The sequence below is a fragment of the Lagopus leucura genome, unplaced genomic scaffold (assembly GCF_019238085.1).
Source record: "Lagopus leucura isolate 7727_CA_CO unplaced genomic scaffold, USGS_WTPT01 Super-Scaffold_100004, whole genome shotgun sequence".
Lineage (NCBI taxonomy): Eukaryota > Metazoa > Chordata > Aves > Galliformes > Phasianidae > Lagopus > Lagopus leucura.
Genome location: NW_024962264.1, coordinates 25,471,638 through 25,489,021, shown reverse-complemented (window position 1 = coordinate 25,489,021; position 17,384 = coordinate 25,471,638). Strand labels below are relative to the sequence as shown.

Below are 17,384 nucleotides of genomic sequence, written 5' to 3'. Positions count from 1 at the left end.
ATTGAAAGCTTCAACTGCAGTACCTGTTTTGAGATTTTTTTTGGCTGAATAATCCTAAGGACCTAGGACCTCAACTGTTACCCCACATTTGTTACTGGATCCTGAAGCTGGGCTTAGCAGCTAGACTTGCACTTAAAGCTCTCAACAGAACACTGCAAGTTCTTTTGTGTGTGTCCCTTTCCTGTGACAAAAGGGATTCAGAGACCACTGAAGCCTTCAGCTGTTACTGTGGTATTGATTTCTCCACAAACGGAACCTTTTAGAGAGTCATTACTACAGATTTTATTAAGGATAAAAGAATGTCAGTATTCCAGTCACTATGCTCAGGCTTTGAGAGTCTTTTCAGCTTTCTAACAAGTGCGTGGGGCTGAGGGAGCACTCGAGAGGCAGGTCCAGGTTGAGTGCTGCCATCTCCTCCACAGCCAGCAGTCCCACAGCAGGTGGGCAGTTCACATCTGTATCCAGTTAGCCCAGGGAGAACCTGAAAAGCTCTGTTTCAAAGCTCTTTTATGATTAGGAAATGTTTTAAGATTGCATTCCTGATAATAAGTTAGTTATGTTAATAAATGGCACTCCAGTCCTTCAGGAAACACACAGCAGGGCTGTCAGGTGAGGCTCAGTGATGCTGCCCACTGCTCACTCCTCACCTGTCCACGCCTGGTTTGCAGTTCATTGAGTCCCTGCAAAATGGCTCTTTAATTACAGCTCTCAGCAGGTAAGTAAAACCTCCTGTAAGTCACACCACTGTACCACATTTTCACAGATTCTTCTATACTGCTATTGTCAGAAAGCCACCAAAAGCTTAAAAGTCACAGAAGGTAACATTTTCACAAGGAAACCATACTGTGTTTCTTAACCTACCACACAAACCACCATATTTAAAAGCTCTTTAGTGCTTCTGTATGATTGTTCCCACGGAATTTGAAGGAGGCAGCTGAGTTCACATGCAGTCAACTACATTGCTGGATCCTTGGCCCACATCACGGATCTGGCTGCTGAGGCAGGCGCACACAGCAACGCCTGCCCCAGCTCTGCAGTGCGACACAGAGCCAACGAGTTCCCACCTGGAGAACAGTGCAAAGGAGAAGACAAGTAAGTTTGTGTCCTTTAAGAGCAAGCTAAAGTATTTATTTCTGAAATTCTATTATAGAACCTAGCTATTAAGTGTATAAAAATATACTTTGTTCATTTATTCTCATTACTTCTCCACTAAGGTTAGTAGAAAATCAGATTGGAACCTCCACAGGAACACAGATTCTCACTGAATAAAGATAACAGGATGAGGGACGGCTGGGAGGAGGAAGAGGGAGGAGGATGTGCTTAATTATTTCAAGAAGAACCTAGTGACATGAGCAGCACTCCCACATCCCTTATGTGAGTATTACTCAGTTACTGTACACTGCTTCTGTTATGCTGAATTCCATACAGGCAGATATGATTGCTTTTTTAGGCCAAATAAAGATGAGAATTACCTGTTAACTATGGGATCAAATGCTTCCACAGTATTCAGATATGCGTTGCCGTTGTGACCTCCAACTGCAAAAATTCTGCCCATCAGTGTTGCGATGCCAACTCCCCCCCTTGGGGTTGTGAGCTCTGCGACGTACTCCCATTTGTCACTGCGTGGGTCAAAGCGTTCCACGGAGCTCAGTGGAGAGTTGTCATCAAAGCCACCTGCAAAGAGTCACCATATACTGCTATCTGGCCACTCCCAGTGGTGGTGATATCCCAGATGTGCATTACAGGGCTTTTCTTAGCATGCAGTGGCTTAGTACCCTGGGTCTACGTTTTTAACCAAATCTGAAAGCCACCTGAAAATTAATCCAACAGCTCTCTCCACTGTCGACATGCTCTCTTGCAGTACTTTCAAAACAAGCCACTGCTGAAAACCAAAGCAGGAAACAAATCCTTGAATGACTTCAGTAACGTGTTCCCATTGGTGTGCGCAAGCTAAACTTCTTATTTCCTGGCTACCACTCTTGCGTTCAAGCATGTCCTCATTGTGCTTTCTTTTCCTGCACAGGAGCACATCATACAGGACAGCTCTGTCCAACACAGGGCGCTGGCCTACTCACCAACAACATACAGGCAGCCATGGAGCTCACTGACGCCGTTGCCGGCTCTTCGCTGGCCCATCTCTTTCACTTCCATCCACTTGTCCAAATGGGGATCGTATTTCTCCACGCTGGAAAGAGACGCTATGCCATCGTTGCCACCCACAGCGTAGACGTGGTTCTGAAAAAGTTGCATAGGAGGAAAGTTTGTTTAGAAAACTTACATAATATTTGAAAAGCAGCCCTGGATCCTGGCCCTGACCTGAGAGGAAACAAACTCACCATGAGGGCTACGGAGCCAACTCCCCCCCGGGGCGTGTTCATGGGGGCTATCGCACTCCACCGATCGGACTCGACGTCGTATCTTTCCACATCACTGAAGCACGTGTTGTCATCCAGACCTCCTATTGCGTAAATGGGGCCCCCGAGGGAAGCAAGAGCGATTCCTCTCCTAAGAGAACCACAGAATCAATGCCTCAGTGCATATCCTTAAAGGGGATGGGAAAGACATCAGGTGCAACGTTAATTAACCGGTAAGACTTTCAAAGTAATGGGAAAAAAGTAATGAAGTAATGGGTTTGTAACACTGATCCATAAGTGTGACCGACCCTCTGCACACCCATGGCAGTGTTGCATCATTGTCCAAAAAGTCTTTCTAGTGTTCACAGCATCCCATTAGTGTTTTACCTTCACCTCAGTTTCAGCTGTATGCCCTGGTCATCCACAAACAGCACTACTGCAGCTAGAATATTTTTAGACTGCAAAAAGAGAAGCTCTGGTTTGAAAAAGAAAGGAGGAAAAAAACAGCAGGAGGGCATGGAAAATATTGTTTTAACTGCATGTCAGCAAAGGTCCAAGCCTTCTTTTCAAGCATTTGGATATTTGAGGTTTTCTCAGTTATTGGATTGCTATTCCTTGGTACTGAATCTTCCATCTCTGATCTTATTTGATGTATCTGCTGGTTTTAGCTTTGTTGGTATAGCTGCTCCTATGGCTTGGGAATTAATTTTCCAGGGGTGATAAATACGCTCCAAAAGACAAACCTGTGCTTGAACTAGATCACTGAATTCTGATTTTTATTAAGTGTACATTGAAATAAGTGGAGATTTTTTTGTGAGATCTATCCGTACTCAAAGTGCAGTCAGTACAGTGAAATGAAATGTATTCTCATCAGAGAAATTATTGAGAAAATCCTCGTGTTACTGCACAGAGTGTAAGGTAACGTGCAGTTTTCTCTCCAGAAGGTGTTCTGGGACCACCTCCTTTTGCTGGAGAAGCAGGGTGTGGGCAAGGCTCTGCCCAGCTTCCCGAGTAAGAAATGTCATAGAAATCCACAACTGAACCTTGCCAGAAGGAAGACATTCCCTGGCTGTGAAGCATTTTACTACATACATGCTGGTGGAACTATCATTGTTTAAAAGAGATAAAATACCACAAAACCACTTAACCAGTTTCTGAATCTTTATCTGTTATCAGAATGTAAGCACAGTTGCAATGGAAAAGCTTCTCTTCATTTCTGAAGCCAGCCATCCAACAAAAAACCCCCAAAAATGGCTGAGAGTGGCATTAGAAAGCAAAAAAGCATAACCCACGTTAGCAGCCAGGGCTTCTCCCTCGAGAGGGGGATTGTGTAGTTCTGCACTGAAATACTTAGTATATTACACACAACTTTGTGTTTGTGCAAATCATAGAATCATCACAAATATGTGATATATGCAAGCGTATGACGCAGATTTTTGTTTGCTCTGCAGAAGATAAGCATAGTATTTAAGTCACAACATAGAAAAAAAATCCTAAAAATAGCAAAGTCTGGAAACTTGTATAAAGGCAGAACAAACAGGTTTTCAGCAGTAGCAAGAATGATGTATCACGGAGTAGGACTTAAACTTTGTACCATGCTGGATCATGACACACATACCTCTTTGTGTTCATTGATGCTTTAATCATCCATTTGTTTGTGAGAGGATCAAACACTTCCATGCTTCCTAAATGTTCATTTCCATCATGTCCACCCACTGCATAAACTCTACCTGAAAGGGCATACGCATATTTGGATACGGAGGTTGCTTGGTAACATTTCAGTTTTCATTTAATGTGTGGGGCAACAAGCCCAAATGCAGGGGTCATGTTTTTAAAGGTTTTCAGTACCAGGATTTTATTAAGGAAGGACTTTGTACTTTTATACGCTCTAAGCAATCAGAGATCTGTTTTATCACAGATTTTACACAAATCTTGAGATATGCAAACGGAGAATCTTCCCATAACTCAAGTAGTGCAGGCCAGGTCAATTTCAGATGTTTACCTCAGTCCCTCCACAATTTTATAGGGAAAGATTTCCACTCTTCTGCAGCAACACAGGGGCTACCGTGGACAGAGGGGAGTTGCATCATGGATACTAAGCTGCCATGGCCTGGCAGAAGTTGTGGACCCAAAAATAAAGGGTGGTCTGTCCTCGCAGTCTTACTGACTGGTCTGTATGGATTTAAATATGAAGGAAGCTCATATGAGTACTAGCAAGTTCTGGGCTACCCTGCTGTGCATCTCCATTTCTTTATGAATGTTCTGAAAAAGGTTACATCACTTAAGGTATCAGGCTGTGTGCAGTTGGCAGTAATGGGTTTCCAGTAAGCATGCTCTCACATATTGTTTTAGAATTGTTTCCTCTTCATGGGGAATAAGCTTTATGACGATGAAGAATATTCAACTGATAAGCCAAGCAACTCTTTTGAACAAGGCTGCCCAAGTAGGGTTACTGACCTCCCACAGAGATTACACCCACGTGTCTTCTCCTGCTGTTCATTTCAGGGCCGAAGAACCAGCTGTTCTTATTTATAGAGTAACACTCAATGCTGCGAAATGGGTCGCCTGATCCTCCTCTGCCACCGACACAGAACAGCACACCTGAAGGAGACAAAGGAGGTTTCCAGAGAGCTGGCAGAGAAAATAGAGATAAAATTCTACAGCAGAATAGACGGTAAACTACATACTTCAGGAGAAGCCATATTTCACTTCAAGGGGTGCAGTAATTGCCCTGTATATGGGATGATGGACTTTGGCATTTGTTTGGCATGCTTTTAGGGCAATTAACTGTCTACTCTCTTGTAAAAGCAAAGTGTATTTTAAACAGGCTTTTTTATGATTTGCTTAGGGAGAGAAACTGACTGCTACATCTTAAGTGAGCATAAAAATCAGAATTTGCATTCTAACATGCATCACTTGCTTTTGGTGTTGGCTAAGCAGAATTTAACAGCTAGCTCAACCTTCTGGCACCAAAAGGTGTATGTCCACTGGTTTCTGTACAGCTTTCTGCTTACTGCCTGCACATAATGCTTTTAACAGCTCTAGCCAATCAGATTAAATGCTGCTCTAAACAAAGAAACTGCCAAAATTCTGTACAGAAAGTGCAGCTCATAACCTAATCACCAGAGGGACATAATGGCTTTCCCAGTTACGCATTAACTTCCACCAAGCTGTCTAGTCCTATGCAGATGCGCTGCCTTTTCTCCACACCACTCCATACTGGATAATCAGACACACATTTAATTACCAGCAGTCTGCTTCCTTGGTGTTGTGCGAATGGAGTATTCAAAGTCTGGCACTGCCCTGCTGCTCAGGTGAAGGTGGTAGTTTCTTGCTTCATCCAGCAAATCCCTACATTTTAGATTCTGCTTGACAATCTCTTCCTTTGCCACAACACCCATAAGGAAACAAATGGGCAAGAGAGGCAGTCGTACCTGACAGAAATGAACACAGTTGGAGTAACTGGCTAAACTGAACTGGCCATTTACAGTGACGTACACATAACGGACTGCAACTTGCAAGCCAACTGTCAGCCCCACACTCTTCAGGAAGAAGAGCAGCTTTTGTTTTCTTTTCCAGACTAACCCTAATACAAAGGGTTATTTTTGGTGACAATTGTTTGCTGCAACCATTTGTGATTGTAGGCAAGTGCCTTTGCAGTGGAGGAAGGAGAAGGGCAGCTGCCCATACCAGGGGGGCATGAGCACTTCCTTCCTGAGCCAGAAACAGTCCAGTCTGCAGTTCTACTGGGATAGCACACTGCAGATTAGTGTGGTAATGGCAAGCCAGAATGGAAACCCTGTAAGGTGAACTAAGTGTCTGTTAAGGAGGTATTTCTGGTGCAGGAACACCATTCTCTAAGGAGGGCTTGCCAGACCTCGCGATAAAATGAAACAACCAGCTACAGCTAATTGCCGAAGTCTGGAGGGAGCAGAGGACAGACTGGGTGGCAGAGAGGACTACAAGGCAGGAAGTACAGTCTTTTCAAACAAGACTATAAAATCTTGGCATCGGGGTCACACTGGAATATAATAGCAGGAGAAGGTTCAAGTCTGTTGAAAAGATTAATGTGAAAATAGTGGGAAGACACAGGACATAAAGGAGAGAGAACTGTAAGGATGTAACTGTATTGGCAGATGTCGATACAGCGAGGTTGTTACTGCATAGACAGACTTCAGTTTTCCTAACGGCCATTATTACCAAGGTGTTTCTTTCCTCAAATTCTTCTATCCTTCCTTAGAAGAGATGGTGGTCAGGCACGATGGCAAGGCTGCCTGGGTGAGACCACTACCAGCAGCCACTGCCTGGAGCAATCCCAAGGACAGAGCAGATCTGAAGTGAGATCAGCCTCAAAAAAACTTTAAAACATCCCTCCCATAGGAATTTATTTCTGCAAACCTTTCGTTTGTCCTTCTGGGAGAAGCAATGAGGAATATAAAGGACAATTGAAGTGGGGTGTCAAAAGGAAGGCCAGCAAGTGGGACAGGTCTGGAAGGTGGCAAACTGAAGTAAAGCAGTGTCTTGCTTTCAATGAGCTCCCAGATAACTCAGCAAGGTGAAGGACAAACCCAGCATCTCAGGAGCTTCTCAGAGAAGCAGAACAGTGCTGTTACACAAGTGTCCTTGCCTCTCCCTTGCAATTCTTCCTAAATCACTTGGGTTCAACCCCGTTTCTTCATTTTGTTTGGCACTGGTTTATTTGAGGCTGACTCAAAGCACTGCCACTGCCCTGCTAATAGACTCGGGAGGTTAACGATGCATGAAGAACTCCAGGCTGATGAAAATTCAGAACCTTATGATAATAGGAAAGCCCCTAAGAGTGACATCCACTGTTAGGAAGCCTAGTCCTGCTTTCTGCTAGGAATAACATTGTATTCAACTCTAGGCTCTACATATCTTACTAAACAGCCCTTATTTACAGTAAGGGTTTTACTTTTTCAGTGCTTTGCTCCAGACTCTGGACAAAGTTATTAATCAATCTGCTAACATAACTGTATTATAAAAATCAACTGCATCCTTTTAAAAATCTCCAATTACATGGCCTGTATATTGAAAGGAGATTTTTTGCACCAAAAACTGAACTGTTTAAACTGACACTGTTTAAACAGTTGTGGTCTTTTACAGGAAAAATTAAAAATGCTGTGTCAAGACAAGAACAGCACCATGTTAGCAGACCTCCTGTTACTCCCACGATGCAAATACAATGAATGCAGCATGTTCCCAGTGGAGTTCAGGGACAGCTGTGAGACCCCCAGCTGCTCCCATTTACTATGATGCATGTGGCACTCTGCAGCATACAACGTGTTCCTCTTCCTCCTCAGGGCAGGTTCCTATCTCAAATGCTTGATTTTAAGCTTCCATAATCAGCACGTGCAGAGCTTAATTGTAACAGTCCACGTTTTCACAGGAAGGACTCTGGGTGTTCATCCAAGTGACCCTGTGATGCCATTACAGGTTTCTCTCAGCAATGAACACTTAAGAAACCTAGGGGATTAAACTGCACACTCCTTTCGGAGCCTACAGGTAATCAGCAGTACTTCCCTAGCTTTAAAGGGTCTGCAAAATCTTGGCCTTTTGTTATTTATGTATACAAACATTCTTGAAGTAGCATCACTTGATGACTTATCCCTAGCCACCTAACCCTTCAATACCCCTTCAATGGCTTTGCTCTCCTTTCTAAGTACAAACGCTTACCAGCAAGGGAAATTACATATGGGCTGTAGTAACACTGAGCCACATGCAGCGACGGCTCTGTGTTCTCTACCTCCCCGCATGTAAAACTAAGGATATTGTGCTGTGGCACAGATGTGGCTTTTTGTTGATTTCCCCTTCCTCCCTCTGCTGATGACCTTACAGCAAGTAATCTTTTTCTTGACAGAAACCGAGTAACATAACTCGATGCTGATATTCCCAAGGCCCAACCTGCTTGCACTGTCAATAACCGTGAATACAAGACGAAGCACCAACTGCTATAAACATTTTTCTTCTTAAAATCCTCCTCAGTAAAAGCAGCTTACACAGAAGCAAATCAGTGATGCCCGCCCTACCTGTGCGAGAATTTCATCCAGCCACGTGGCATGATGCTGCGGATTGGCTAGCAGCCACTTGATAGCAGCACTGTAAACCTGCTTTTCGTTTTCAATGTTCAGGTCGCTGGAGGACAACAGTTTATGGAGGTGCTGAGGTGAGACACTCACAAAGTCTTCACATTCCACCACCTCTGTGAAATGTTCACAAGCGTACTGGTCGGCCATGTCCATCAGGTCAATGCGGTTGTGGCTCTCTGCAAATGACCTGACTGCCAGGCAGTTGGAGGGATGGAAGTGCAGCTTCATGTATTCGCAGCACGCCTTTGCTACCAGTTCCACCTGAAGAATGCAAGCAGCATACAGGAGTGGCTGGACATTATCCACTGTCAGCGTCAGCCGGGAGGAGTAGACAAACTTCACGAGGTCTTCTATCGCATCGCCATCAAAGTCCCTGATCTCAATCAACGTCTGCTTGGCTTCAGCCATTTCTGAAAGAAACATGGCTCTGAAGTAAGGTATAACACATGCCAGCACCAGTTTGTGGCAGGAGATGAGCTTTGTACCAACCTGAGAAAAAGAGAACAAAACTGTTTAACTGAAACATTAGTTTCAGTAATTTTCTTCCAGCTATAAGAGACAGCTAAGCTGGAAAGGTAGACTTCTGGGCCCAATATACATTGAGCTTCTGTATTTTGCTGAAACAAATGAACTCTGTCTCCCTCACACTGCTGACGTTAGACCAGGGCATCCCAAGCAGATTTCACTTGTAACCTGACCACCAGAGTAGGACAAGGTTGTAGCAGAAAGAAGCAGTACTAAGAAACTAAGAAATACTTAATGTTTGTAGGTGCTGGCAGCCACAGCTGCAAATGCTAGTTATAAATTTCCTGTGATCATGATGTAAGTAATAAAAAGCTGAGCTGAAAAGAATGCATTTAAAATAACACTGTGCAAGAATAACAAAACTGGTTTCCTCCTTTTTGTTTCCTCTTTGATCAGTTGTAGAACAATGTGATTGAGGGTTTTTTTATTTCCCAGGAGAACACTGAAAGTTAGATTTGTTACAGAAATCCTGTTTGCCCACAAAAGATCTAGCACAGAAACACAGAATGCAAAACTACGGACAAAATTTGGGATCAAAGTGTATGAACAGAGAGGCTGCAAGGAGCTGGAAGCACACAGAAATGACATAGTAGAAAATAAATCAACCATGAGAACTTCCTTACAGGACAAACTGGGTGAGGTGAGTCATGTACTTGCTCTCTTGGATTGTCAGTATCTTAATTGCTTACATTTTAGTTGTGACCTTCGTAAATGACGAGAAATCTAAGAGCTTATGTAGAAATGCCTCAAACATTCTGTTGCTTCCATACCCCTGCACAAACTCACTGCCATCTCCAACGCATTTATAACTTAGTCTTCAGATTGTTAAACACAATGAATGTGGGTGGTCTTTGTCACCTTCAGTGTAACATCGCAGAGCTCTCCAGCCTCAAAGAAGTGAAGAAGAGAGCTGTGGAAATCTTTCCAAGCCTCGTTTGCTTCGAATACAAAGATATCATCTTCACCATCACCGCTGGAAGATCGAGTTTGCTGCTGCTGTGGTCGCCTTTTTCCCTTCACTGGATGTTGTTTTGCCTGCTCTGGGACCATGGATTCTGAAGCCATTGGTTGTTTCGTCTTTTGCAGCGTGAACTGTCAAATATTCCCACCAAGACAAAGTCCAGCCCATGAGGAGTCAGTCCTGAAATGTAGCTAAGTTCTTTTCATCTTCCTATCTAAAAGCACACACACACAAAAAAAAAGACAGAGGAGATATCAAGTACTGTCAGTATCCACCATCAGACTACATTCTAAAATTACTACCTCTGATCTTATTCAGGGGAGCGGGAAGAGGGAGAGGGGAAAAGAGACCCACAGCAAATCATATGCAGGTACCTTTGGGAAAAGCCTTTATGAACTTGCTCCCCACAGTTGTTGAAAAAAGATATGAAGGAGGAAAGGCAGTGACGTGTCTTCTGCCATTCCTCACCGAACATCTGTGGATGGCAGATGAGCAGAATGCCCACGGATCACAGGCAGATGGGCTTCTCTCCTCATCTCATCATGGCTGCCAGAGACAGAGTGCTGATTTGACCCCAACAGGTATGTTTGCACATAACTTATTACTCAGTTTTCCTCAATCTCAACAGCTAGAGCAATCCCAAAGTATTATCTGTATTTATGCATATGTAAGCAGTATATAAAAATAAAACCACTATAACATTGTTTCAGCAAGAATTAAAGAGTAAAGGAATTTATGTTTAAGAAAAAATCCTGGAATGAAAATGATTTCATTTTACTCAATTTTACTCAATATTAGCCCAGAGATGGATGTTTAAAGCATGAAAATGAGCGTCCAGTAAAAGTCTGTCACTGCTAGCTTTTATTTTAGCTCAGCCTATCATAGCTGAAGATCGTTTTGCTGTTTAAGATTCATGCAGTTCTGACAAAGGAGTTGTGGTTGTTCTGCTATCACAGCTTTCCCAGGATTGAAAGACACATCTGGGATACCACAGAAAATAGAGAGAAGGTTTACTTTGGCTTCTGTCACACAAATACTCGTTCTAATACTGTGACCTTCAGCCTGGCTAAGTTTGAAGTCCACCTTTTTATTTGTAGATAAAACTCAAGCAGTAGGGAAGAGCACGTAGTTTTCCAGCTTGATAACACATGTGAAGTTTCAGCTCTGTGTGTCTAACACCCATGACAATTTGCATCCCATTAAGTCAATAAGATTTAGGCTGTGCACCCACTTCCACATGCTTTGTGGAAGATGGTAAAGCCCACAAAAAAAATATGAAATACTACTTGAAAGCATGAAGTTATTGATTCAAGTTACAAGCTACTGGAGTTCTGCTATATTCTGGCAAAGGAGACCAACAGATTTGAAGGGTTAAAAGACAAACACAAAGAGAATATTGAGTAGTGTGTTCCTCTATTATATTGGGATACCTTTTGTTTTGGTGTTTGCTGGTTAACTTACTGTGCATTCTAGTAAGAAATGATCCTTGCTCTAATTCAGTGATTTCTGCTTCTGGGCTCTGGCACTGGAGGAAGTTGACTGACTGAAGAAACAAAACAAAGCTTTTAAAATAAAGGTGTAAGTCATGTGGGTGGGCGCAGAACTACTGTTCTTCTGGAATATTTTTGAGGTATCCGTGCCACTTAATACATTTACAACTCCTCATGCATCAGAAGGAGCAGGAAGTGACTCCAGGTGATCGTACGGCCTCAGTCTCAGCGTTGCTGACAGCTCCACATCCTGTGTAGTCACAGTGCTGTTGGCTGCAGTCAGCCAGGCAGGTTACAGTGAGATGAAACGTGCTTAGAATATTTACTAATGCTGCAGTAAACAAGGCATCCTTCCTGTAAAAGAGATCCAAGAAAAAGACCAAAGTTGGAATACTGTACAAGGGTTTTCAAGAACGTCATGTGTTATTCAGACAAACAATGGTACTTTTATAGCCGAGCAGAAGTGCTGCTTTCAAACAGAACTGCCACTGATGACTAAACAATGCTTTGCAGCTCATAAGTCATACGGTTATTTCAGTTGGTATTATGTACTAAATTTATGTGCATGTTTTAACTGATTGCACATATGGCTTTACCACACGCATGTGGCTCTTTGTAGAAGTGGCTGCTGATTGTAAACCATGGTTTTTGTCCTTATAGGATGCCCATATAAAATGAAGCTGCTGGAGATGGTCTGAGCAATCATCTGGATGAAAAGAGCACAGATGTGGACTGATACATTTAGTACTGGTTCTGCAGGAGCAGAAACTGGAGGCCTTGGTCCCCTCACACAGAGGAAATCAGTTACAGACACCACACGTACCAGGAAACTCTCAGTATAAATCATGGCAGTATCAAGTAAGTGTGCGGGCACACAGAATGGCTTGGGTTGGAAGGGACCTCAAGGGTCATCAAGCTCCAGCTCCCCTGCCAGAGGCAGGGCCACCAACCTCCACATTTAATACTAGACCACATGACAGTAGGTTACTCCTCACGTAAAAAGAAGTTTCTTCAAGGCACTAAAGTTAACAGGCTTAAAATACCTGAATTTATAATTCAGACACTGATCAGTCTCACACACTGTGGCTTCATTGTGATGAGACTGTGACAGATATTAATATCCTGGGTAAAAGTTTTGTTCTTCCCCCACGTCATCAATTCAGGAACATCTTGCTTCTGTGACGTTTCTTGCTTCCCAAATCACTCAGATACTCTGTCCATAAATCCTCGACTTGTCTTAATTACAGTATCTCACATTTTGAGTCTTCAAACAAACCATCATCATCTGTGGAAAACAGCAGCTGAGATTATGAGATAGCTGCACCTTTGTAGGAGATGGAGGTCTCTGTAGATATCCAGCTGCCTGCTGATAATTAAGAGCTACCAAGTTGCATGAGACTTGAGAAATATCACTGCCAATGTTCCTATCATTTATTAAAGAAATCAAGCAATGTTTACAACCAGACATTTAACGTATGTCAACAACCAATGCCATAAAGAGCCTGTCATATAAAAATGGTGCACTTATAGAGTTAAGCACGGAAGTAATACTATGAGATGTAATACACAACATTAAGGTCATGTATTTGCAGTCTATCAGGAACCTGGCACAAGGAGAGATATTTAATTTGCTGAAACTAATCAGGCTGAGCTGATTTAAACACCCAGCAATCAGCCTCTACTGTCCTTATACTTTAAACAGAACAGAAATGAGTTTTAGTAGTCCTTTAATCAGAACAGTAAACGGAAATCTGAAGGTCTTGCAGAAGTTAGTGAAGGTCAGTGTACTTCAACACCAAGCCTACTCTTCCTCCTAGTCTGAACTGGAATGATAAATTATTTTGTCATTGCACGGACTTAAAGGAATAGCATAAGAAAGTGGTATTTTTCAACTCCTGAGCAATGCAGAAGTACACTAGTTTAAGCATCACTTGCTAGGAGGCTTAATAAGCATTTAGGTTTGTGTGCACAACATTCTCTCAATTATGCACTCAGAATCCACTGACTGACACAGAAAAGCCATTCAGATGTCCCTCAAATAAACAAGAATGCAATAATTGCAGCCAGCTGCTTGAGGTGAGGTTAGCACTGGCTGAACACTGCACCCAAATGGAGGCTTTCTTCTCTGAAGTGTTGTCACAGCCAGTCATAACCCTCCTTTCATCTCAGCAGTGAAGAGCTCTGGCCTGCATACAGCCTGACTACACACTTCCACAGCATAAATGATTGGCTCTAAGGAATGTGAAGGAAGTGCCTCATTCATAACATCATCGGTTGTTACTCTGTAGACAGCCACTTTGCACTTTTCATAGAAGAGTAAACTCACCGATGCAAAAAGGCCTTACTCCCTGTTTACAACTCACCATTGTTTGCTGGCATCAGCTCAGCAATTTTACTTCTCGAGCTGTAAACATTTAGAACATTTGTCATATCTGTGTTGGCAGCGTGCAGCTGGCCGGAGCTGATATTCAAGGATCCCATCTGAGCCCTTCTTTACTACTGCATGTATTCAAACAAGCAGAGATGGTAGCTCAGAGCTCCCTTACATTAGAACTGCTTTGGTTCAGCTAAGAGGAACATCCCAAAATGAACTGCTTTAGGTTCGGTCATTTCGGCCAAATCATCTGAAATTGAAGTGAACATAAAACAGAGCAGTTGCCTTCAGTGTAAGTAACGTGCCTCAAATAACTTTGCAGCTAAAGGGGATGGGAGCATCAGCCACAAGCAGGACAGGAATGTCACTCGTGAAACGAAGGAAGGAAACAAGGAAAGGATCCTCCCCTGTGACACTGACCTGGGAGAGGATTGTGCTCCTGCCTCCGCTGCCACAAGCAGAAAGATGCATCCATGATACAAGAAACAAAAGGGCTCTGTAACAACCGCAGTGAGGAAGTGCTCAAATGAGGGGTTCTGTGACACAGGTAGATCCAGCGCTTGTTTATCGGTCCCAGTACTGAAGTCAGAAAAATAAGAAGCAGCCCAATGTCCAGGAGAATTAAAGATACAGGTAAGGCTTTACCCACACTCCCGTATGTAATTTTGGTTACTCACATGCAAGGCAGACAAAATTCATGTTTTTACCTGTGCAGGGACAGACAGGCATCTAATCAGGGAACTGAAAGGGCCCGTTAATTACAGCAGACTAGAGATTTGCCTTCTGTAAAGGCAAAATACGTAGCTCTAAGAGCAGGGAGTTTTGGAAAACAACTACAAACGGAATGCGTGCACATAAATATATATCATTTTGCACATGCAAATGTGTAGAACTAATTAGTTAAAATGGAGCCTGATGACTCTGCAGGTAATTGTATGGTGCTGCTGCCTCCCACAAGGTTACATGAAAACATGGGAAAGTTCAAGTTACATGCTGCACTGCAAGCCTATGCTTAGTTTAATTCTCATTAAGTACACCTGAAAATTAAAGTAACAACAAAATTCAGATACCACATGCATAACTGGTATAGCTTGTTTGAAACCACTGGGCTTTCTGGTTTAGAAAACTATAAAAAAGTTATCTTAGCACTACTGGGGGATTCCTAGGTGCTTAAATAGTTTCCAAGGTTCTCCGTAGCAAAAGCTGGCAGGCATAACAACTGGTTTGCATTACTTGTCACACAGGTATTTTGGAAAACTGAAATGGGTGGATGAAAAGCTCTCTTAATGTAAAACCAAGAAGAAGCTTTTAGCTGCTTCTATAACCAAAATCACAGCAGTGCCATAGGCACTGACAGCAAATGAAGGCCACTATTTCTAGGAAAAAAATGTGACAGAAAAAGGACAGAAACAATGTTTTGCAAAGCAGAGATAAAAATCTTACTTTGGAAATAACTCTGCAGAAAGAGCGGTGATGCAGTGACACAGGCTGCCCAGGAAGAAGGTGCAGTCACTGTCCTTGGAGGTGTTCAAGAAGAGGGAAGATGTGGCACTGAGAAACATGGTTAGTGGGCATGGTGGGATGCATTCGGGGTTGGACATAGTGATGTTTAGAGGACTTTTCTAGCATTTATGATTCTATGAACCAAACTCATCAGGATCCCCAGCATAGTGAGGAAGGACTCTGCTTTACAGATAAAAATAGTACTTAAGAGTCACTTTGTTTATTCAAGGTAACCCTAGGAATGCCCAAAAAGTAGAACAAAAAATAAAAAACACTGCAAATCCATGCAGCTCTCAAGAGCAGGGCAAAATGTTGACATACGTACTAAAAGCGAAAGAAATGGTTGCTGGTACTTCATGTCTGTAAGAAAAAAGCAGACTCATACCAAGGATTTCAATTAAAAAACAGCAGTCTGATGGTCCCTACAGCAGCATTTACTCCAGCCCTTCCTAGGAAGCATTAAACTGTGAGCAAAACAATTTCCAAGAAGCTGTTTCCTAATAGCCTATTATCCTGGAGCTGTAAGCCTAGGAGTGGTACTTGAGCTGTAAACTCTTTCAGCACCTGCGCACAAACAACGGGTGCAATCTCAGCACAGCAGATTTATAGATAAGAGTTCAAACATGGATTACAGAGTAACAACCTCACACTAATCCAATGTTTCATCTCTAGAAGACTACTGAACCTTGCACAGCTTCACCTCCGTAACAAGCAGAGCACACCCACCTGTTAAGATTTAAGCCTGCATGCATGCATTCAGTGTGGGATTTCAGCTGCTGTGGTACTTTTCTGTGTAAAATACGCACTGCTTGTGCTTCCAGCAGCCTTTATGACAGCCACAGAACACTGAACACAGAACTCTGCATTCTTTCACCTTTATGGTCTCATCGTACAGGAGAATTATAGAAAAGGGTACATAGGAACTAGGAGATGAACCACCTGCACATCCCTTAACGAGACTTCTGTAATTGCAATTTCCCAGCAACCAATAAGGAAGCGGCCCGGGGGTTTGGCAAGATGGAACCCATCAGCACACAGAAGACACCTGGGCAGGGCAGGTTATAATGGGCAGAAGGCACACTTCCCTTTTGCCCGAGCAGAAAGGAAGCGCCCGGAGCCCCCCCCCCCCCCGACAACTACAGGTAATTTTTTTCCACCGTTTAAGAAACACCAGAGTTGCTGTGGTTGCTGTGACCCTCCGCCACCCCCTCGCAGCCCGGGGCTCCCTTCAGGGCGCAAAGCCCGCTCGGGGCCGGGCCCAGCCCAGCCGCGCAGCGCTCCCCGCTGAGGGCCGCGGCCTCTCGGCGCTCTACCTCCCTCTCCCTCGAAATGGGCTGGGGCTGCTGGAGCCACCCGAGGAACTGTTCATAGGGCAGAGTGAGGGGCGAGAGGAATCGGGGTGATGGCGAGGAGGGAAGGAGGGGTGAGTGAGGGCCCGGCGCCGCCGCTCACCTGCGCTCCGCCGAGGGCCGCCGGGAGGAGGGGGCGCGCAGCGCGCATGCGCGGTGGGGAGGCGGGAAGAAGTGCTGCGGGGCGATGGTTTGGGGCTGTGGGGCCTGGGAGCAATTCGGCTCAGTACGAGTTGCTTCTGGCAAGTGTCGAGCCTCGGGGGATAGCTCCTCGAGGTGATGCACCCGCTGCAATGGGGGAGTGAAAGGATGACTACGCTTAATACATTTGCAGAAAGGGGTGAGTGGCTCTAGGTGACTGAAATAAGGTATTTCTGAGGAAATAAGTGCTTTGAATCCTTTTATCTCTTCACCCTGTATTGCTCTGTGTGCGCTAAATCACCACAGAGCCCTTCTCCACAAGAGCTCATCAATGTCTCGGTGGGTTTGTTGTTGGGACTGGGGCTCCTGGCATGGCTGTGTGAGGAGGTGAAACTGCTAAACTAGCTAATGCTAAGCAAAATCCACTTGGTTGGTAGTTAAGCATACTTAACAATACTTGCCTTCACAAAACTAGTTAATGCTAAGCAAAACACAGGATCAAATGATAAGCAAAGCATCATTTATTTACCTAAGAAGCCCAGAAAATCATTGTTGTCTAAGTAACGGCACAAAAATAGCC

General features: G+C 43.7%; 1 protein-coding gene and 1 long non-coding RNA gene across 3 annotated transcripts; one reads left to right on the top strand and one right to left on the bottom strand.

Annotated features, from left to right (window-relative positions):
* Window positions 1–257: 257 nt before the first annotated feature.
* Window positions 258–16,803, bottom strand: KLHL8 (kelch like family member 8). Of its 2 annotated transcripts, XM_042871848.1 has the most exons (12): window positions 16,767–16,803; window positions 14,232–14,390; window positions 11,409–11,791; window positions 9,845–10,161; window positions 8,402–8,950; window positions 5,602–5,788; window positions 4,812–4,955; window positions 3,973–4,084; window positions 2,337–2,505; window positions 2,076–2,235; window positions 1,473–1,674; window positions 258–1,064 (listed from the first exon to the last, which is right to left on the bottom strand). In XM_042871848.1, exons 4-12 carry the CDS (start codon window positions 10,049–10,051, stop codon window positions 941–943), a joined length of 1,854 nt encoding a protein of 617 aa, XP_042727782.1. In that variant the 5' UTR covers window positions 10,052–10,161; window positions 11,409–11,791; window positions 14,232–14,390; window positions 16,767–16,803; the 3' UTR covers window positions 258–940. The 2 variants fall into 2 exon arrangements, with proteins under 2 accessions (XP_042727782.1, XP_042727783.1); XM_042871849.1 differs by lacking the exons at window positions 11,409–11,791; window positions 14,232–14,390; window positions 16,767–16,803 and having other exon boundaries at window positions 8,402–8,871; window positions 9,845–9,927.
* Window positions 4,865–15,345, top strand: LOC122180292. Its single transcript, XR_006178988.1, has 6 exons — window positions 4,865–5,028; window positions 7,762–7,877; window positions 8,233–10,528; window positions 12,098–12,295; window positions 14,134–14,444; window positions 15,274–15,345. It is a non-coding gene; the product is annotated as an uncharacterized LOC122180292 (long non-coding RNA).
* Window positions 16,804–17,384: the final 581 nt, after the last annotated feature.

Coding starts and splice junctions, on each gene's coding strand:
- KLHL8 (XM_042871848.1), bottom strand. CDS start 10,051: ATGGCTTCAGAATCCATGGTCCCAGAGCAGGCAAAACAACATCCAGTG. Junction 5,789..8,401: donor TGGATGAAATTCTCGCACAG/GTAGGGCGGGCA, acceptor CATTTCTGTCAG/GTACGACTGCCTCTCTTGCC. Junction 1,675..2,075: donor TGGCTGCCTGTATGTTGTTG/GTGAGTAGGCCA, acceptor GACTCTTTGCAG/GTGGCTTTGATGACAACTCT.